This window comes from Pleurodeles waltl, chromosome 3_1, assembly GCF_031143425.1.
Source record: "Pleurodeles waltl isolate 20211129_DDA chromosome 3_1, aPleWal1.hap1.20221129, whole genome shotgun sequence".
NCBI classification, from domain to species: Eukaryota; Metazoa; Chordata; class Amphibia; order Caudata; family Salamandridae; genus Pleurodeles; species Pleurodeles waltl.
The window spans coordinates 1,644,840,623-1,644,864,008 of NC_090440.1; the positions used below are offsets into that span (position 1 = coordinate 1,644,840,623).

A 23,386-nucleotide genomic window follows, 5' to 3' on the forward strand; every position below is an offset into this window, starting at 1 on the left:
CTAAGAGACCTAAAAATGAGCCTGACTCATTTACCTGGATACCAACTGGATACTACGGTGAGTTGAATGTTCACCTCTAACACATGAGCTGATGTGCAGTCTGGCTCGTCCTTTTGACTTGGGTAAAGTGAGTACAATTATTCTGGGTAATGACAACACCTGTCTTTCACTGTTGGAAACAGCAGATGCGTGGAATGAAGCGTTATATATATATATATATATATATATATATATATATATAACGCTTCATTCCACGCATCATATATATATATATAAAAAAGTCACTGACTCAAGCAGCACTTAACCTCACTCAGAGGCATGTTTGTGGCGTTCATCATCGCCACCCCTACTCCCAGCATGTATTTAACTCCTTCTGTTCAGGTCTCCAGCTAGAGGACCAGGCAACAGAGCTGTATGTGCCATTAATGTGCAGTCAACATTTTTCTTAACTTGCGTCCTGATTGGCAGATAGGCCTTTCAGGAACTATTGCGGGGTCCAGGTGAACTTGCCTCCAGCTTCTGGCACCCTCTAGTGGTACTGCATTATTTAGGCGCTGCTTTAATACACAGGCAGACCTGTTTTAAAGTCAATCACTTAGTATTTTTTTAGCAGAGGCACAGGCCCTTAAAGCATAGGGTTCGTGGCCCCATGCCACTTGTGCCTCCCCCTCGTGACCCACACATCTATCACGTAAACATGCTCACCACCGAGAGGTTCTTTGCATGGCATGCTTTTTATGGTGTAATAGCAATGGACCAATCATTGTTTGATTATTGTTTTTGTATGTGATATCATATTACTGATTATTTCTACATTAAAATGGTGCTCTTTTGACTGACTTTGATTAAGTTATAAACAGTGTTTCTAATCCCCAGTGGAGCTCAGTAGGGCGCCCCCTGTGGATCTCTACAAAATATTCCAATTGTTTTTCCCGATTCAACCCCCTTTACTACAATTGACTTAGGGGGAACCATTGGGCTAAGTCGTTGTTCCCTTACCTGGAGTTGTGCCATGGAATTGCCTTAATCCTGTAAACCTTTATTTGTGGTTTATGTTGGGGAGAGCATAGGGTCTGACCAATCTCATTGAAATTCTGTTTAAATTAACTGCTGTCCACAACTGGCTATATTTCACATGACAGCAGTTCAGTTCCTACAATTTATCACCACTCCCAAAGAACTCCCCAAGTTATTTTGTAAAGATCGCAGTTGTTATGACATATAAACAACCCAGCATAAATGAAGAAGCATTTTTTGCCTGAATGTGAAATTCTGTTGATATTACTAGCAACCTTTCATTGGCAGGTCGCTCCAGGCAGGTTTACCAGGCAGGTCGCTCCCCTCACCGCCACGCAGCCCCTGTGAGACCGCTGACCGCTGCTTTATTCCTGTGTCCTTTTGCTGCCCTGTACTGCTCCCCTCACCTTGTTCTGCCCAGTTTGTGGTCCTAAATCTCTTTCCCTGCGCACCGCGTCTCCCCCTCGCCACCCGTTTCCCACCGCCGCGTCCCGTAGCTCCGCCCCCCTCACACCCCATTGGCCGCCCCGCTCCCACCTCCCAGCTGCTCTTCCCTCCCTCTCCCACTCATATGGAGGCCTCGCGCAGCGGGCGCGCCACTGGTGCGCCAAAGGCGCGCCTAAGGCAAGCCCGTCTGCGCCCTTTCGCGCCTGGCCCGCGCCCAGCGCCAGACCCCCTGGCCCCCGCAGAGGCCAGCCCACCCGCAAGACCTACAACGCCGCCACTCTCATCGCAATCAACACCGGCCGGATCCCCGGCTGCTGCAGAGCCACCCCTAGACGCACCCACGGGCCCTTCACCTGCCAATCCTGCAAGTTCTCCTGCATTCAGACACGGACCGCACCCGCCAAGCCAAGAACCAGCAGCAACCACCTGAAGTGCATCCTGCTCAACACCCGCTCTATCCACAGACACGCCGTGGAACTCTGGAACCTGCTCGACACCACATCTCCAGACGTCGCCTTCCTCACAGAAACCTGGATGAACGCCTCCTCAGCGCCCGACATCGCCATCGCCATCCCGGACGGATACAAGATCACCCGGAGGGACCGCGTCAACCAGACAGGAGGAGGCATCGCCATTGTCCACAAGAACACCATCCGCATCACGACCAACTCCGACGACACCCTCACAGCCGCCGAACATCTCCACTTCCAGATACACACCGACCCCAAGACCACACTCAGAGGCACCCTCATCTACAGACCCCCAGGACCCCGCACACAATTCAGCGAAGACATCGCAGACTTCATCAGCCCACACACCCTCCCCTCCGCTGACTACATCCTCCTAGGGGACCTCAACTTCCACCTGGAGAACAACAACGACAACAACACCACCACCCTGCTGGACAACCTCGCCACCTCGGACTCAAGCAACTGGTGAACACCCCCACCCACTACGCCGGACACACGCTTGACCCAGTCTTCTCCTCCAGCAAGTACATCTCCTTCAGCCACTCCACCGGACTCCACTGGACAGACCACAGTTGCATCTACTTCAGCTTCAGAAGAACCACGACTCACCACCACCCACAACAGGCTCCCCGCAGGAGCTGGAACAAGATCACCACCGACCAGCTCTCCACATCACTGAGCCAGAACCCTCCAGCCAGCTCAGCGGACCCCAACCAAGCAGCCAACAACCTCACACAGTGGATCACCAACTGCGCTGACAACCTCGCACCCCTGAAAACCCATCCCACCAGGCCCAACAGCAAGAAAGCCTCCTGGTTCAACAACGACCTCAAGAACTCCAAGAAGAACTGCCGCACCCTCGAGAAAGCCTGGCGGAAAAACCCGACCACAGACAACATGACCGCCCTCAAGCACGCCTCCCGCAAACACCACCAGCCGATCCACACCACCAAGAAGACCGCATTCAAAGAACGACTAGACAACAACGCACACAACAGCAAGGAACTCTTCAGCATCGTCAAAGAGCTCTCCAACCCCAGCGCCGGAAACAATGACATCACTCCCTCACAAGACCTCTGCGACTCACTCGGCTCGTTATTTCACAGCAAGATCGCCGACATACACAACAGCTTCAGCGCACAGACCACGCACCCAACCACCAAACCGACGCCCCCCAACACCACCCTCCGCGCCTGGACCCCGGTCAGCACCGAAGACACCATCCAGATGATGAACACCATCCATTCCGGTTCTCCAACCGACCCATGCCCCCACCACGTCTTCAACAAAGCCGACTCAGTCATCGCACCCCATCTCTGGGACATCGTCAACTGCTCCTTCAACACCGCCACCTTCCCGGAGAGCTGGAAACATGCCGAACTCAGCGCCCTCCTGAAGAAACCATCAGCAGACCCCACCGACCTTAAGAACTACCGCCCCATCTCGCTCCTCCCGTTTCCTGCCAAAGTCATCGAGAAGACCGTCAACAGACAGCTAGCCGCCTTCCTCGAGACTAATGGATCCCTCGACCACTCGCAGTCCGGCTTCCGAGCCAACCACAGCACCGAGACCGCCCTCATCGCAGCCACCGATGACATCCGAGCCCTGCTCGACAACGGGGAGACAGCGGCCCTCATCCTCCTGGACCTCTCCGCAGCGTTCGACACTGTCTGCCACCGCACCCTAGTGCAGCGCCTCAGCAACATCGGAATCCAAGAGAAGGCACTAGAGTGGATCATCTCGTTCCTCGCCGGAAGAACCCAGAGAGTCCGCCTCCCCCGTACAGATCCGAGGCCACCAAAGTCAGCTGCGGCGTACCACAAGGATCATCACTCAGCCCCACCCTCTTCAACGTCTACATGAGCCCCCTCGCAGCCATCGCACGCCAACACAACCTCAACATCATCTCCTACGCCAACGACACCCAGCTGATCCTCTCCCTTACCAACGACCCAGCCACCGCCAGAACCAACCTGCACAAAGGGATGAAAGACGTAGCCGAGTGGATGATGAACAGCCGCCTGAAACTGAACTCAGACAAGACGGAAGTCCTCATCCTTGGATCATCACCCTTTGCCTGGGACGACTCCTGGTGGCCCCCTGCCCTGGGCAGCGCACCCAAACCAACGGACCACGCATGCAACCTGGGCTTCATCCTGGACTCCTCCCTCTCGATGACCAGACAAGTCAACGCCGTCTCATCATCATGCTTCAACATCCTACGCATGCTCCGAAAGATCTTCCGATGGATCCCCACCGAAACCAGGAAGACGGTCACCCAGGCACTCGTCACCAGCCGACTGGACTACGGTAACACCCTCTACACCGGAACCACGGCCAAACTACAGAAAGGACTCCAACACATCCAGAACGCCTCCGCACGCCTCATCCTTGACATCCCCCGTCACAGCCACATCTCCGGACACTTGAGAGACTTGCACTGGCTCCCCGTCAGCAAGAGAATCACGTTCCGTCTCCTCACCCACGCACACAAGGCCCTCCACGACCTGGGCCCCAGGTACCTCAACAACCGCCTGACCTTCTACACTCCCACCCGCCAGCTACGATCGACCAGCCACGCCCTCGCCGCCGTGCCACGCATTAGAAAAGCCACCATGGGAGGAAGATCCTTTTCCTACCTGGCAGCCAAGACTTGGAACTCCCTCCCCATCCACCTCCGCCTGACCCAAGACCACCTCTCCTTCAGGAAGCAACTCAAGACCTGGCTGTTCGAGCAGTAGCGGTCCCCCCTCCCCCAGCGCCTTGAGACCCTCCGGGTGAGTAGCGCGCTATACAAATTTCTTGATTGATTGATTGATTGATTGGCAGGGCCATTGACGTTGCATGTTATAGTTTAATAGGGACGTTGTACAGTTTTAATATTGGAATGATAAGACACAGTGTTTTTGTAACTGAGTCATAATTCTCAACCCGAACAAACCTTCTATTGTTAATGGCAGATCGTAAACATTTATAAGCATCGTGTACACCATCAGTTCAGAGTAGCAGCTGCCATGATGCTTGAACCTGTGGAAGTAAAACGGACCTGAATTTAGGTTAAGGCCTTTTTATGGATCAACATTGTGAAAGATATACCCGTAAAACAGTGCACAGAATGCGCCAAGCTGTAAATTGGTTGCTTATCACTATTTTTGTTCACAACTGCATACTGGATATGTAACCACCTTCCTCTGTCTCTCCTGCCCCCATTTCTCTTTTTGCCTATCGCTCGCTCGTTGCCTCTCTAATCCAGTCATTCATCCCATCTAGCTCTGCTCATGGGTGGACATTCACATTAAACCTATGATGAGATAAGGCATGTATCCTGTACCTGGTTAATAAATGAAAGTACTTAGAAAAGTGTTGATCCTAAAGGATCCTGGTATAGTCACTGCCACTGTTCAAGCAGTAGTTCCTTGAACTTTGCACCATGCAGAAAACAAGATAGGTCCACCACCATTTCGTTTGAACACAACCAGGATTCGCCGGAGATGGCTAATCTCATCCAATTCTAGATTCCGCTTTCCGTCCACTAGTATGCCTCCTGTTTGTGAGCTTGAAATGATAACTGGGTAGGAGATGGACGGAAGTGCAGCCATGTTTAGCAGGGATAGGCCACTCCATTTTATCACGTTAAGGGTTTGCTGTTTCGCACTGTTGGTCTTGACACAAAAGAAGTCTGCCACATGGTACATTTCTGGAAAGTGGGTATCGAGGGGAACCCAGGATTGGATGAGCTGCACTATTAGTGCAATATTGCCCAGTTCCTAAAGCATTTGGATTAGTGGCACGTGCAATGCCGCACTTTGAAGCAGCACTTCAGTGATGGAAGGAAGCTAGATCTCCCTTTCCAGAATTTCTGAGAACGCTCATTATTCGGAAACCTCTAGCACTCTAGACTACTCTTCCAATGGAATGCAGCTGAGGCGTTGATTTCCAAAAGGAACCATACTATATAGTTTTGTTTCATAGTTGCTGATCATTTTTATACCCCAGAAACGTTTGCGCAGCTGGTGTTTATCCAAGGGTGCATATACTTCCACCATGCTCCCTATTCTCAGTTAGTAAGAGCAGGTTCCTGGAGGCGTGTCTCACTCCAGATGCTCACTGGTATTTGCCGTGTGTGTTACGGATAAGGAAGACTTGAAGGGCCCACATGGATTACACAGGATGTTTCTTTTTCAAAATCTAAGCTGCTGTTACTGTCTCTCAGGCTCTTCTTCACCGGAGAAGACTTTGTATCCAGTTATGTCTTATAGATGCAAATCAAATGCTTAAAGCAAAAGCCCACTTGGTATCTAGGAGTTTGGCCCTACCTTTCCACTTCTATATGGTGGGATCTTTTTGTGAGTCAGTTAATGGCTGGTAATGGTTCTAATGACCAGCATGGGTTGATTCATGAAGCCATGGCAATTATTATTATTTACTGTCACTTCATTCGATTTTAAAATGTCAACACCAGGGATCATGATTTTAGACAATGTTGTGTATTCCTTACATGGGTCTAGGTAGGAAAAGTGTAAGGGGCACATTCAGGTAACATGTATGTTTTTGCCATGATTCCTCATGCTTTAATACTCATTAGAATAAGTTAAAACCTCGAGTTTTGATAAAAACATAGATTCCAAAGGATGCATTTGTTCTGGTGGCAGTTTCTGTTCTGTAACATCTGCGATTTGCAACTTTTTTTGATGTCTTGCATTCTGTATATTTTTCACACTCTGTGGCTGTATATGGACAAACTTTGTTTACTAAAATGCTGTCCGACCACTTGGCATTTAGGCACCTTTTGGCTCACTGAAGACTTCATTTACTGCTGTAGGTGAATCATGACAAGTCAAAATTTGTTAGATCTGAAATATGCCAAGACACATTACGGGGGGACGATCCATATCCTGTGAGTCTCCAGGAAGCCTGATTATCTTTACTGTTAACAATGGAACCAATAGTGTAACCCACAGCAGGACCACAAACCCCTGCATTGCATACTGTTGCCTTTTTGAAATGGGGAACAAGCATCAGTCTGTTGGAGAGGCAAAGCCTTTACTACATCAGTGGAGGCTCCATTAAATAGAGACCTCTAAGAGTGATGCTGAGTACCTTAGATTGATTTACTAGCAATTTACTTTTGGGGCTAAACCAAACTAGAGAAATGTGTTCAAACCCATGAACTCCTGTGGTAAGGGGGATAGCTGCATTCTGGATACCTCTTTAGCTGTGTTAGTCTTTGATTCAGTAGAGGCTCTTGTCGCTGCTCCTCCAGTATTGTATGAAAGAAATATTACTTATTAACCACTTTAACTTATGAAACTGGGAGCCAAAACCCAGCACATAGGTATTGGATACTCAACAGTGGGACCAGGAAGTGGTAAGATCACATGGGGCTGGATATGTGATGTACCAATGTCAAGTCTCTTTACTATCGCCCAGTCTCCACATTAAATTAATTCCCATTGTGCCAAATTACAAGCCACAAACCCCAGTAATTGCATTCAGTGTATAAACTACCAATATCTGTGTTGTGAGGATCCATGTTGCACCACATCAAAAGCAGTAACCTGCTTTGTTGAAGATGGGAAGGATCAGATAGCAAGTATCTCATTGAGACAAGGATAGATCAGCCTACCTCATGTAGTGAGAAAGCTTCCTGCTTAAAAATCTTGAAGTGCTGCTGAGTTCTAAATTGGTACCACAGCTGTCCCCTAGTTTTTGGCATTATCAGAAAAAGAGCATTAAGAGGCAGTACTGAGAGATGATCTTTGGTTCCGCCGTATGTTGATCTTCCTATCTGCAAGCTTTTGATGGTTGTAGGGCTTGTCTCTACTGAAAGAGTGGTTGATTTGCACTTTTTTGTGACAAAGATTATGCTTCATAAAGTTGGCCTGAGATGGTCATGGTGACAAGCTAATGAGTAAAGGCTCATCTGTTATGTCATGTTACAACAAAGGCAGTGGACCTGACTTATTTATTGTGAAAATCATGTCAATGGCTTTTAAGAGTGAATTGTTATTACCCTGTGATAAAACATGTAGAAAGGTTGTTCATGTAACAACAACAACAAGGTGATGGATGGAATGTGTGAATGAATCTCCGCTACAGAGAGTCACTTGGGGCTGCATTCTAGTCCATCATTTTTCACCCACCCTGTCTCTATGGGCAAAGGCCCACATAATGCAAATCAGTACTGAGCCTGCCGCTCATGAGAACAGTCTGTTACGAACTGCCAGGCGAGGCAATCTACCCCACGCCGGTTTTGCCCTACTTGCTCATCAGTAGGGCGTAACTTGTGTCCTGTGACAAAGTGAGCACGGGACTCGCATTAGGGACTACCCACTGCGCTTAGGGCAATAACTGTAACAATAACACAATGATTGTTGGAATACTTGAATTAATCACAGCCACTGGTGATCACGCAGGCTGCATTCCAGTCTATCATTTTCACCCAACATTCAACTCTGGACCAAAGCAATTTCCAGTGGTTGGACTGTTTGCAAGCTATCCTTCCATCACCTTTTATGTTACTGACAGTTTTTTCATTTCACTGACTCTCACAGATTACTGAATTAAGCAAGGGTTTTTGTGGCAGTTCTTCCCTCTGACAAACTTTGGTGCTAGAAATGTGCTAACTGTAATTATGTACATGTTTGTACTTTAATGACTGCATGCCGATAGATGCCTTGTTGGAAAGCTTATGCTCAATATACTCCGCTTGGGTCAGTTATGTGGACAAGCCAATTATCTAAGCTATCGACCTGAAGAGTTCCTAGGAAAAAAATTATGTGAGATGCCATAAGTGTGATGGGTTTATTATAAACATTTACATCAAAGGCAGTAAAGGTAACATTTATTGAAAAAAAAAAAATTGTTAAAACCAATATGCTATAAAGGTGGATTGTTATTTTCCTGTGTCAAAGCAGGCCAACAGGACTTTTGTCAGAATTTGTTACATAAACACAGACAGATTCCTATAAACGGCCTGGGTTTTGTTGTTGATTACACCCTCTGATACACCTTGGGGGCAGGAGATTTGTACTGTGAGAATTCTTGTTAGTCCCCTTTTGAAGAGTTGTGTATTTTTGTCAATTGTAAGTGTGTACATTTGTAATTATGACTGTGTGCCTAAAGGCAGCATTCTGAGAGTACAATTTTAGGGCAGAGTTTTTGTTAGTTGTGCCCTCTGACAAACTGTTGAGCTAGAAGATTTGCAGGATGATAATTCTTGTTAATATTGTATATTATATTATTAACTGGAATTGTGTACATCTTTGCAGTTTTATGATCGTATACCCAGTGGGCTCCTAGTGGGAAAGCATATGTTCCATAGTGTAGGCCTGATGGTTATGGTGACATAGTAGTGATAAATGCAATAGGCCTGTTTGGTTCATAGCGAATAGATATGCTGGATCCCATAAGTCTGCTCTGCTTATTATGAAAAGTTGCAAAGAAGACGTTAGGACTAACATTTGTTGTGAAGACATACGTTTAACCAAGAAGCCTTTGAAAGTAGATTCTTTTTATAGGTCTGTACACTAAGCACAATATCATTCCAAGATGGTCTCACTATTCTATGCTTAATTTCTACTCCATTTTTTTTTTATTGCAAGCATATGGGCGCAGGTTTAGGTGATGACATGTTTCTTTTTCCTACGTGTATTCCCTTAGTGTATCTTGCATATGCTTATACGTTTGTGTGTTTTTATTGTTGAGGAATGAGTGGGTGGACAAAAGAATGAGTGAAAGAGTTCAAACCTGATGATCTGAGTGTCTAACTCCACCAGTGATTGAAGATGCACTTTTAATATAAGCCAGACCTATTGGTATTACCAACGACCCATGACTAAACTCGCCGTGTATATTGGATTATGAAATGTGGCGTTTAAATGCTTTAAACTGATATATTATTTTCCACTTGATAAATGCAGCCTGTCGGGACGTCTAACTCAGTCTACTAAACAATGTTATATTTCTAGATAAAGACGTATATGATAAAGTTACAAATAATGATGTTTTACTCTCCTTTCTCTTTCTGGTAATTATGTGAGCTGTTGACTTATATGAATGATAGTTTGGGTCATTTGCCACCTGCTTTCTTTAAGCAAGTTCAGATATACTAGCATCAGAAAGATAAAAAGTTCGATGCCTTTTACCGATAAAAACGCACGTGTACTTTTGCGACCTATTAAATGCACACCTGTGCCATATTTCAGTGTTTCTGGAAAAGAATTACACTTTCTAAATGGCAATTAAATCACAATTTTAGGACCAAAAGGAAACAAATTGAATGTTTTTTTTTTTTAAAGAAAAACAAACTGAAGTTTAAATGGATGCTTGTTCAGTTTTCAGACTCTCGCTGTACCCGCAATATCACATTTTTGAAAGGTTTTAGTAGTAGGCATCTCTGACTGCAGTCCCACATGCTCGTACGACTGTAATGGTTTTGATTGTTCATTTTCCATTTGTAATTGGCTAATGAAGAAGTAATGGTTTTCTCCTGATGTCCTGTCCTCCTCGTTTCTTCCTTGTCATCTGAGGACATTAGATTTCCCCTGTAATCTTCCAATGTTCTTTCCAAGCCCTTGTAGCGCGGCCAATACAATCTCTTTTTGCATTACTGCCCTCTAGTTACTTGAAGACATTTTTCGCAGTGGATGAGCACCCTGCAGTACCTCAAGCCTCTCTTTGTACCTTCTGATGATTACGAATTTAATATAAAATGTCCTGGACGTGCTACGATGGTGCTGGAGTGGAGGTCGGGGTTTTCCAAAAATTAAATCTATTTTCCCAATCCATTGGGTAAAGAATTAAAAGGAGAAGGATAACCGGGTTGAGAAAAATAATCTGGGTGTGTTGGTATCTACAGTCTGTGAAACCCATGCCGATCTGTTCGAATTTCTTTCTTACCCATGTGTCTTCAGCAGATGCTAAGTATTTAACTTAACATTTTCTGTTTCTTTAGTTGAGACAAATAAAGAAAGTCGAGAAAATCAGTGGATGGGCGTTAGTGTTCAAAGTCAAGGACCAGGGGGAAAAGTTGTGGTAAGTGTGCATGCTGTATTGTGATTCATATCAGATGTTTCGATTTATTTTGCTCGCCAAAATAATGCCATGGCATATAGGCCAGTAAATTTGATTTTTCTGCTATAAAATTATAATGGCACCAAAAAGGATTAGCTCGAACTTCGTTTCATGAGTTGCTTGTGTGAATAGAATTAATTGGTTAATTGCTGTGCGTTTCCCTTCCTTAACATCAGTTAAGAAAAGGACTTCACAACCAATGCGGGTACATGTTATTTTCCTATAAAGGATGCACATCATTTCTACAGATAAAGTACATCTTTGAAAGCCCCAGGGCTACTAGTATCGTGTTGTGTCCCAAATCCATTTTGGGAGTTCTAGACATTGATGTTGTAAAAAATGTATTTCTTTTAATTCCATTAAAATGAATTAAAGTGTCACTTGAAAGTCTGGTCTCAGATAGATTCCCCATTGAAATAATATGGTGTGCTTACTCGTTCTGAGTGACCCATAACTGGGTCTGTGGATAACCCAGGAGTGTAATAAAAAAAAAAAAAAAAAGACTTAACACTTTATTGTATGTATATCTTATTTTTAGCCATTGCTTTGTAACGTGTGTTCCCCTGTTTCATAAAGGCAACACTTTCCGAAGCAGGAAGGTGTTAGTATATTTTAGAACTCAACATCTGCCCAGTTCAGTGTTATTGTATCGTTCTAGCTAGTTATGCTATTTTCACAGGTGACATGTTGGCTGGTCTACATGCACAACCTGATAGTCTTTCAGTACTGTTTGTAAAGCTAGTGTTGACTCATCCACAATGTTTCCCTACTTACTTTCATAGCTGTGCAGGGGTGGCTCCTCCTCAAGGGTAGAGGAGCGTTCCTTCCCCTCTCGCCAGCAGCGGCAGCTGCAAATCCTTTACAAGAAAAGGATAATAAACTCTGTTTATTATCTTTTTCTTGTAATGGGGCGGGGCCACAGGCTGTGGCATGCACTGAGGGGGAGTGCTCAGCACTCCCCTTCAGAGCGCATGTATGTTTGGCTGGCTGTCTCAGACCAGCCAAACATACATGTGCAGTGTGCTCTCTGCAGCCCAACCACATTTGCCGCACTGCAGAGAGCCTACAGAGGCTTCTAGTCTGCCTGGTAGCGCCCTGGCTTGGCACTCTCAGCCAATCCCGCCGGGCAGGCTGGGAGCCTGTGCCTCCGTGCAGCCAGTTAGCAGGAAAGAGGAGAACGGCACGGGGCGGCTTGGAAAAGGTAAGGGGTGTTTTTATAAATGTAATTTATTTTAAAGTTTATTACCCCCACCTCCACCCCCACACCCCTGCCCCTTCCACAACCCGCTAGCCGCTCCTGTAGATGTGACTGTCATTTTCAAGTGCAGTTTTGCAGCCCACATGGAAGGTGGTGCAAACACTTTAGCATTTGTGAAATATTGAAAATTCTTAATTCTTTTGAATTGCAGACCTGTGCGCATCGATATGAGAAGCGCGAAAACGTGAACACTGAAATGGAGTCCCGGTATATTATTGGGAGATGCTATGTATTAAGCCAGATGCTGACTATCACGGACGACAATGATATGACTGAAGGGGAAAATTGGAATTTTTGTAGTGGTCGCTTGATGACCAATGAGCAGTTTGGATCTTGTCAGCAAGGCGTAGCAGCCACTTTCACCAAAGATTTTCATTATATAGTGTTTGGGGCTCCAGGGTCGTATAACTGGAAAGGTAAGAATATAGTTCTGCATACGAAAACCATCAGTTTGTTTATTAGGCAGCTGAGAAGTACCAATAGTTAAAGGAAGCAGAAAGAACAGTTGGGTTGTAATTAAAGTTTCATGCTTAATTGTGTTGCTTTTATAGTTTAAAAATGTGCTTATGGTTCTGAAAGGTCCAATAGCTCTTTCCGCTGGAAATCCTCATTAATCCCACTCTTCATCAGTACCCCTCATTGTACTCTTCATCACTGCACTAAATGCAGTGTGAACTTAGTCCCTCCGCTCCAAGGAAAGACAAAGGATATTACTTTTTGTTGATAATTACTCTCCCTCAGAACTGTATTGTATAAAGTGCACCTCTTCCAAATACACAGGCAGGATCAGAAGAGGACAATACGCTGGCCTAATATGATGCACATAGAAAATGAGTTGTTACTTTCTCCCTTGTCTAAGGACATGTCAAAGGTGATAGGAATATGTATATAGTCAGAGTTATATTTAAGATTTGTGTGTGTGTATGTGTGTGTGTATGTGTGTATATATATATATATATATATATGTATATATATATATATGTATGTTCAATGGCATGTGAAGCTGCAGATACACATGCTGTGCATATACTTCTGCCATCTAGTGTTGGGTTCGGAGTGTTACAAGTTGTTTTTCTTCGAAGAAGTGTTTTCGAGTCACAGGATCGAGTGACTCCTCCTCTTCGGCTCCATTGCGCATGGGCATAGACTCCATGTTAGATTGTTTTCTTTCCGCCGTTGGGTTCGGATGTGTTTCCTTTCGCTCCGATAATCTGATTCGGAAAACTTTGAAAAGGCTTCATTTTTTGACGGTATTGTATCGATCGGGTTACATCTTCTATCGACACTTCTGTACCGTCGGATGAGACATCTCTACTCGCCCTTTGGGGCACGTGCACCCAACTCGGGCCTGGTCGGGCAGACCGCGTGGCAGCCCATGGATCGGACTCCATTCCGATTCTGTCCTTGGTGCAATGCCATATTCCCTTATACAGACCAACACCTCGTCTGTAATCTTTGCCTTTCCCCAGATCATCAGGAAGAAAATTGCGAGGCCTGTTGATCCTTCCGATCAAAAAAGACACTTCAGGACAGAAGAGCACGGAGGCTCGAGATGGTGTCCGAAAGCTCCGAACATCTCGACGTCAAAGAGGAAGAGATCATGCAGACAGCAGTCTCCATTCGAGGTTCTGACTCTGACCAGGAATCCGAGGAAGACAGACCAGTCACGGCAGGACAACACGTGAGTACGCCTGCCCCTGTACCATCTCAAAGACCAAAATATAAGGCCTTGGGTACGCCACTGCCGGAAGGTCATGGCTTGACCCGAAAGAAGATACCCGGTGACCAAACGGCCAGTTCGGCACCGAAAAAGGCCACTCCTCCGAAACCATCGGAGTCGACGAAAGGCTCCGTCTCCGTCTCGAGCAAACACCGTTCTTCGGAGTAAAAATTTCAGAAATTCCTTTCGGAGCCAAGACCATCCACTACACCATCTTTTTTGATACTGAAAAAGCCAGCTTCAGAGCCGAAAAGAGCAGGGTACACCGAGGAGCACAGACTTTCTAAAACACTCAAAGCCACAAAACTTCTGAGGAGGACTCCCAAGTACAACCAATACTTGAAGTAATGGATGAAAGGCAAGCCAGGATTCATATCCACAAAGAAACTGGCAGAATCTTAACAGCACCTCCTCTAAATCCTAAGAGGAAATTAGCCTTTCAGGAGGAATTGGACACTACACAGCCTCCAGCTAAAGTGCCAAAGCCAAAGGAGGGACCACCACCTCCTCAATTTTCTCCTCCTCATTCTCCTCCTCACTCTCCACACCTGCATATCTCTCCTCCTACCAGTCCTACACCATTGCAGTCACCATCACATTTGTTTGACTCGCAACAAGACAATGTAGACCCATGGGATGTTTATGATCCAGATCCCATTCCCGACAACGACCCAGACTGCTATCCCTCTAAGCCTTCACCACCTAAGGATAGTACAGGGTGCAATCAAGTTTTAGCTAGGGCTGCAGCATACCATAGTGTCACCAAGCACACTGAACCGTTGAAGGACGATTTTTTGTTTAATACATTCGCCTCCACATATTCAACATACCAGTGGCTTCCTATGCTCCCCGGCACGCTGAAACATGCTGAACAAATATTTAGCGAGCCAGTCAAAGCAAGGATAATTATTCCCAAGATAGAGAAGAAATGCAAGCCACCTCCTTCTGATCCTGTCTACATAACACAGGAGCTCCCTTCAGACTCAGTAGTAGTAAACACTGCCAGAAAGAGGGTAAACTCACAGTCATTAGGTGATGCACCCCCACCAGACAAAGAGAGTAGGAAATTTGATGAAATCAAGACCTAGTGTTGATAGTCAAACATATATGTCCCTTCAGTGGTGGAATTCTACAAACCTAAACAGAGGGCGGCCATTTCAAGACCCTTTGGCTCAGACCATAATTACAACAGATACATCAATGATCGGCTGGGGAGCTCACCTCAACAATCACCACATCCAAGGACAATGGGATGCCCAACACAAACAGCTACACATAAATCACTTACAGTTGTTAGCTGTTTCCCAAGCACTCAAAGCTTTTCAGCCTCTTCTCACTCAGAAGAATGTCCTGATCAAAACAGACAACATGACCACCATGTATTACGTCGACAAGCAAGGAGGGACACATTTGTCCCAACTCTCCCTCCTAGCTCAAACAATTTGGAAATGGGCAATACACAACCAAGTTCACCTGTTAGCACAAAACATGGATGCACAACCAACTCGCAGATGTTATCAGCAGAAATCATCAACAAACACACAAGTGGGAGATTCACCCCCAAGTACTTCAAAAATACTTTCAACAATAGGGAACACCAAACATAGATCTGTTTGCCACAAGCGAAAACACAAAATGCCAAAACTTTGCATCCAGACACCCACATCCCCTATGCAAGGGCAATGCTCTATGGATCAATTGGTCAGGGATATTTGCTTACGCTTTTCCCCCTCTCCCACTCATTCCATTTGTAGTCAACAAATTGCGTCAAAACAGACTCAATATGATACTCATAGCACCAACGTGGGCCCGTCAACCGTGGTACACAACATTATTAGACCTATCAGTAGTACCACACTTCAAACCCCCAAACAGACCAGACCTGTTGGCACAAAACAAAGGGCAGATCAGACCCCCAAATCCCAACACACTCAATGTGGCGATTTGTCTCCTGAAATCATAGAGTTTGGATATTTACAACTACCATCAGAATGTATGGAAGTGATTAAACAAGCAAGAAAACACACTACAAGACAGTGCTATGCTAACAAATGGAAAACATTTGTATATTATTGTCAATCTAAACAGATTGCCCCTCTTACAGCATCAATACAAGATATTGTATGCTATTTACTTCATTTACAAAAATCAAATTTAGCATTCTCTTCTATAAAAATACATCTTACTGCAATTTAAAGTCCCTGTTATTGAAGCCTTCATGAAAGGCTTAAAACGCATCATTCCACCCAGAACACCTCCAGTTCCTTCTTGGAATTTAAACATAGTGCTTACGCGACTTATGGGCCCACCATTTGAACATTTGCACTCATGTGAAATGCAATTCTTAACATGGAAGGTTACATTCCTAGTCGCAATTACATCATTGCGAAGAGTCAGTGAAATTCAAGCTTTCACTATTGAAGAACCGTTCATACAAGTACACAAATATAAAGTCGTACTACAAACTAACCCCAAATATCTTCCAGAAGTAGTATCACCTTTTCATATCAATCAAACAGTGGAACTGCCAGTCTTCTTCCCACAGCCAGCTTATGTGGCAGAAAGAGCTCTACATACATTAGATATTAAAAGAGCACTAATGTACTATATAGATAGAACAAAACCATTCAGAAAACCTAAACAGCTGTTTGTAGCCTTTCAAAAACCTCATACTGGTGACCCCATTTCAAAACAAGGATTAACAAGATGGATAGTAAGATGCATCCAAACATGCTACTTTAAAGCCAAAAGACAACTCTTAGTTACTCCTAAAGCACGTTCCACAAGGAAGAAAGGTGCTACAATGGCTTTTTTAGGAAACATACCAATGGCTGAAATATGTAAAGCAGCTACTTGGTCAACACCACATACATTTACTAAACACTATTGTGTAGATGTTTTAGCAACACAGCAAGCCACATTAGGTCAAGCTGTACTCAGAACATTATTTCAAACAACTTCAACTCCTACAGGCTTACCACAGTTTTTATGGGAGGACTAACTGCTTTGTAGTCTATGCACAGCATGTGTATCTGCAGCTACACATGCCACCGAACGGAAAATGTCACTTACCCAGTGTACATCTGTTCGTGGCATGTTCTGCTGCAGATTCACATGCACCATCCCACCTCCCCGGCAGCCTGTAGTCATTTAAGTTAACAACATTTGTGCATATGTAGATATATATTAAACATTCCATTAGCATGGACATCTCTTTTCTTTATACTCTATCACTCCTACCTTACCCTCTGCGGGAAAACAATCTAACATGGAGTCGATGCCCATGTGCAATGGAGTCGAAGAAAAACAACTTGTAACACTCCGAGCCCAACACTAGATGGCAGAAGTAAATGCACAGCATGTGAATCTGCAGCGGAACATGCCACGAACAGATGTACACTGGGTAAGTGACATTTTCCATATATTTATAGGGAGGCGGTCACACACTCAGAGATATTATCTAAGCATCTGTAGATAAGACAGTTTTTTTTCCTTTTTGTCAGTGTGCCTTTGTACCATATTCAGAGAGAAAATGTATAGTAATATGTCAGTGTGAAACCAAATTGGACTCGAACTGCACGAAGAACTTTCATCAACATTAAGGATTAGGAAGTTGAGACACAACATTTTGAGACATGTGTGAAACCTAAACTAGCCTGTAAAATGTGTCTAGTATAGGGGTGCCCAGTCACCCTAGCATAATTTATTGCATATTTCCACATAATTGCTTGACAGAAAAGACAATTAGACAAATCCTTTCTGGAAGGTTCACACCATTTCATTTTTGTGCTTTTCTCCGTTTTTTTTAAAGGAACAGTGTTAATACGGGGCTTTACCGTATATTTTACTGTTCATTGGTTCACAACCAAACACAAAACTATAATTAGGGAAATCGTTGTGTCCATTGCATCTTCACCTATCCAGGGAATATTGTGGAGATCAGTGAATTGAAGCATGCAGCAAGTAGGATTAACCTACCAAGAAAGCTTTTTGGGGATCAAGCTTCAAGATTTTTTTCTTTAGGGATGATTTGCTATCTGTGACTAAAAAGAAGTATTTTGTAAATTAGATTAAATCACCTGCTCATCATATCTTTAAACAATAAGCATCTTTTTACCACTTGCTCATTTTGTTTTCTTTTACTGAATTCTATATTTCACTCTACTCAGGGAGAGGGTCATTCCAGCACTTTGGGGGGCGATGCATGTTCTAATTAGGCCTTTCATCTATGACCACATTTCCATCAACTTTAAATAAAACTACAAGCAAACTTGGAGAATAGCATGGGGGAATATTTTCTTTAGGTCACAAACATTTTGATGTGTTGAGTTGACCTTTTCAAAATGCTCTTAAAACGGGCCATTGATGGAGGGGCTTCTTCATTTGAGAGACACCCTCTCCATTAATGATATTCATTCACTTGTGTTTTACATCTTCATTTATATTTTACTTTATTTCCCATTTTCATTCTTCAGGGGTCATTCGTGCTGAGCAAAAGAATAACACTCTGGATGATTTGCTCATCTCTGAAGATGGGCAAGTTGAAGAGGATGGACCTTATGAAACTGGTGGTGAAAAACTGCGGAATGAGAATTTGATTCCTGTGTCTGCTAACAGTTATTTAGGTAGGCCTTTAATAGGGCCAGTCACATATTTTTAAAACTTTTAGCCAGGTTTGGTCCGCTCTGGGAAGCAACAGTAGAACAAGGTGTGATTTTGCTGCACAGTAGGCTGTTTTTAGAGATCGAAGATGGTCTGTTGAGTGAAAAGTAATCTAACCTGTTTGTAATGGGTGTCTTAATTCATCAAGTGTTCCATCAAACTGTGCACACCCCTTCGTGTCCTGCCGAGAATTGAATGTGAAACCCTAGACTAAATGCTTCACCATTGAATAGAGGTGGTCTGAGTTGTAAGGTTGTAAGGTGGACAGTTAAAATAGTACAGCAGTTAACACCTAACAATGCACAGTTAGAAAATTATTCCAAGAAGTAAGAAAATCAAATGCAGTTAATCAAAACTATGAACCACTGCTTCAACTTGTTTTGTTGAGTTATGCAATGTTGTGAGCGCTCTGGGACAATAAAGAACATCAATCATGGTGAGACGTAAAGACATCTGCAGATGGCTTCGGGTTCCAACAGTGGATCAAACGAGGTGTTTAGTTGAATAATTCCATGATTTTTGGTGAGTATTTCAGAAGACAGAAGGTTCTGAAAACCCAACTCTAAAGTCCTAATTCTCCATCCGGTTATTATTCTGTATCTAAGCTACCTCATTATGTAAGAGCACATTGTAACATTTTCAGCAATTTTTCATTATTTTCAAGAGCTTAAAATGTGTGCTGATTCACTGATCGTTTATATTACAACGAAAATGTCTGTCTAAAAATAACCTTTTTTTAATGAAATGTACGTGGTTCATAAAGTAATGGTGTAGTTACATAGTGTTGAGCTGCTGACTATTGTTCTGAACAGCCCACAACTTAAACCTCATGGGAATTCTGATCCTAACCACAGAAGCCAAAAAAGAAGGGGACATCCTCTCAGTCTTTTGATCTATGGAGGATCACCTAGACTTTACATCATTGTCTCCCTTTGGAAATTCTCAAGTAAGAAATTTGGGAATGTGTGAAGGGAAGAGCGAGAAAACATTTGTTTGGACATGGCCCCATCTGCTACCCTATTCCCTCTTTTTACTTGGTAGCAGCACTGAGAGGAATACTCTACCAGAAATGTAATCCGAGGGATACATAAGGGGGTAAGAATACTGAATGGGTGAATCTAATCTGAAACATTGCAGTGTTATCTCCTGTGGTTTGATAACAGTCTTGACTTTTACTGCTGAATATCATGTCACAGGAGAGACTTCCATTATCCCAGTTACCTAGCTCCTACCAGATGATGCTGGTTTGTTTCTCCTTATGCTGTTAAGTGATCACCCCTACTATGTTTTTATCCTTTCCCCTCTACACCATGCCTTTCAGTTTTGCTCTTTGTCGATGTACCTCAGGACTGTTCGCTTTTTTAGTGCTTCTGCTGCAACAGGCCCTACTGTGTTCCGCAGCCCTCTCCATTTTTGCTCTGCTTTGATTCGTATGCAGCAAGAAGGCTACCTTGAGATTATTTTGTGCATCCATCCTTAATTTGCCATGCTATTTATCCAACTACTCACTCTAAGATTGTCAATCGCTTGTATTTGTATCCAACCAGCCACATAAACCATAAAGCATTTGTGGAACAGAGTCAATTTATCTGGCATAGTTTTTGATGTGACAATTAAGTGAAGTCTTAGGATTCTCAGTGTGGTAAGCATTGTATTCTTGGAAGAGGGCTTGTTTTGAAATTGTCACATCAATATAGAAAAAATAAGTAGACAAATGTCTTGTTACAGGGTGAGGGAAAACGGTTTACACTTAAGTCTAGTTAAGGACTATAATATACGTTAGCTTTAAAAGGGTAGAAACCAGCTCTATTCAATTTGTGAAAGCTCAAAAGACCCTTACTCTACTGAATAGTGCTCTGTTGCTTCCAAGGTAGTTTTATCGTTTTTAGTTCCTCGTACATACAAACAAATGTACATATCCAATGCCAGCACCACAATCCATCCCGCACCTCTCCAAAATGGTCATAGGTGTATTTGTAAGGGAATAGGCATCTTATTTTATATACAGTGGTGTGCCTCTATTTGGCCACCTCCCAGTAGCTGTATTTTTTTAACCTTGGTTGTGGAATGTCTGCAGACTGAATCATCTCTCAGCTTTTGGGTATTGACTCAAGGGTGTAAGTTCTTCACTTAACTATGTGCAGTAACCTGAGAAGAAGGTGCTGCCTGTAGTACACGGGGACAAGCTTCCTTATGTCACCTGCCAGAATAAGCTTGCATGTTTAAAGTTTGCCCAATCCTTGAGCTGCCAGGTGGGGTGCCAGTTCTGCACCCAGCTTAATGGGTTTTGATGCCAAAGGCATGGGTCTGGAAGCATCTAATAATCAAATGAAACAATTGTATTGTTTTAACAACAAAGTGAGAATTTTGCAGTTAGCAAAATTTCTGTTTCCTGATTTGGATGTAGTACTAGAGTCTGGATTTCAGAGCTTTATAGAATTTATCAGAGAAGGAAAATTCAAGATGGAAAAGAAACTAAAAAACAGAAAGTTACTTATGCTGGCTGCAATTCAGCGCTCTATGTAGAACATTACAAATCACATTTCCCATGTAAAATCAATCTATTTTTTGCTGTTTTGGTCCTTGTCCTTCAGTTCCAGCTACATAGTTCCCCCCACACCTTAAGTGCAAAGGGGCTTTTCTGGCATTACATTAACAGAGGTCGACTTAATGCTAAATTAACATAACAACTTTTGAAGCTTACAATTCTACCTTTTCTTCTGCCTCTGCTAAAAGGCAATCAGCAGGAGACAGTTGAATAGGGTTCTAAAAGTTCTGCCGTAACATATCCAAACGTTCTTCTTCCAACTCCTTTGAAAGCACCATATACACAAATTGAGGGGTCAGAGACTTTTCTGTTGCTTGTATTTCAGTCTTCCTCTTTTATTTTGCCCAATCTTTTCAAATATTACAAATGACCAAAACACGTTTCACAATTTATGATTTTTCTCTGAATAAAGTTTATATATATATATATTTTTTTTACTGTTTGTCATTTTGATCATGATTGCTGAATCCAGTAAAAATCAAAATCAATTAACTCAGGAAAATATCCCTTTAACGCACATATATATCCGGTAACTGCTAAGAAATCACTGTGTTACCCAACTTTATCACAATTAATGCATAATATTGCAGGTTAAAGTTGTGTCTTATGCAATAACTGTGTTTTATACTCTTTCTTGAGCATCAGTGATTTTTCTTCTGACGATGCTTGTTGCATAAAGGGATTTTTTCTTGAGTTAATTGATTTTGTTTGTTTTTAACTGTTTTAAATATGCTTAAATGACTTAAAGTCTATATTTTTAACCTTTTCTGAGAGAGACGGAGGATCAAATAAAGGAGAATACTTGAAATACAAGCAGTTTAGGTTTCCAAACCCTCATTTTGTGTATGTTGTGTATTTCGGTCTCTAGGTTGGGCATACTTCGTCTAAGAGCATATATATATATATATATATATATATATAGATATATATATATATATATATAACAATCAGATGTTTGGACCAGGATATATATATATATATATCCTGGTCCAAACATCTGATTAATTGCCCAATAAGTGACATCCTATTAAAGGCATTTTCCTTTTCTTGCTTTGATAGTATCATGGGGTCATCTCTCAGTGTTTTAGTCTTCAGTGACTGCGAGAGTTTGATAAGTCTTTTTTATTGTGTTCTGGTATCTGACCAAATATTATGGAATTATTCTACTAAACCCGTGAAGTCATAGCAAATGTCATTGGTGGATAGCTATTGTAACAGGTTTGTAACTTTCTTGTTTCATCATTAAAAGCGCATATACAAAATGGTTTCTGTTGTAGTTCTGTTCGTTGTATTGTTTGTCTAACTTTCTTCATTGTTGCTGACCCCTGAATAGCAGGATCCGTGGTTAGGTCAATACACTTGAGACTCTACAGCAGCAGCCTTTTCATATCAGTAGTTTGTACTAAATGCAGAGTTACTGTGAAGAACATTTTTTTTATCCTATGTGAATGCTTGACAATAGTGTGCTCGAGAAACATGCATTGTTAAAAATGTGCTTTGCATTGCGTGATGTTTTCACATTATTGTGATTAATGTTCTATGCTTTTCCTTGCCTTTCCTTTCTATATATACGTGTAGGTCTCCTTTTTTTGACAAGTGTGTCCAATTCCGCTCATGACCAGTTCTTATATAAAACCAATCCTCCCAATGTGAGGAGGGTGCAGAACTCCTCCTTAGATGTCACGATGAATAGTTACCTAGGTTTGTGATTGTGCCTTGTGATCCAGTCATGCCGTTGTCCTCATTTTCCTTTTCATTCGCTGGCATTCTAGTACTTTTTTTTTTTCTCTGTACGCTCAAATACTTGCAACAGGGTTTCAATTGAGAAGTTTATTCCAAAACATTTCAGCACAGTAGTTTCTTTATAAGACCCGTACCTGGAACCCTGTTGGAGGTCCATTTTAACAGCAGTGGTGAAGGATATAGAAATATAATAGACTTGTCACTAATGTTCAGCCCTAGTTGTTAATTCATTGCAACCTTAAACATAGCCATGCTGGTGGTGATTGCCTCAGTTACAGGATGCCTGTGTAGGGATTGCATCTGGCCAATAGGATTACATCGTCCATCTTTCTGCTAATGGAGCTCCAAATTTGAATGGCTGGTAGTAGCTTTATGTGCAATATGGAAGTGCTATATCAAGGTGTAAGCTTTATGTAGAGATAAATCTATTATAGTTTTATGTGCCT

General features: G+C 43.1%; 1 protein-coding gene across 3 annotated transcripts in view; it reads left to right on the forward strand.

Annotated features, from left to right (window-relative positions):
- Positions 1-23,386, forward strand: part of ITGA6 (integrin subunit alpha 6) — a 179,756-nt gene that overhangs the window by 65,306 nt on the left and 91,064 nt on the right. For 2 of the 3 annotated variants that reach the window (XM_069225341.1, XM_069225340.1), the window contains exons 3-5: positions 10,891-10,970; positions 12,419-12,683; positions 18,463-18,612. In XM_069225341.1, coding sequence (XP_069081442.1) covers positions 10,891-10,970; positions 12,419-12,683; positions 18,463-18,612 — 495 coding nt within the window. Of the gene's footprint in view, positions 1-10,890; positions 10,971-12,418; positions 12,684-18,462; positions 18,613-22,775; positions 22,899-23,386 lie in introns of all 3 variants that reach the window. The other variant, XM_069225342.1, reaches the window with a different exon arrangement.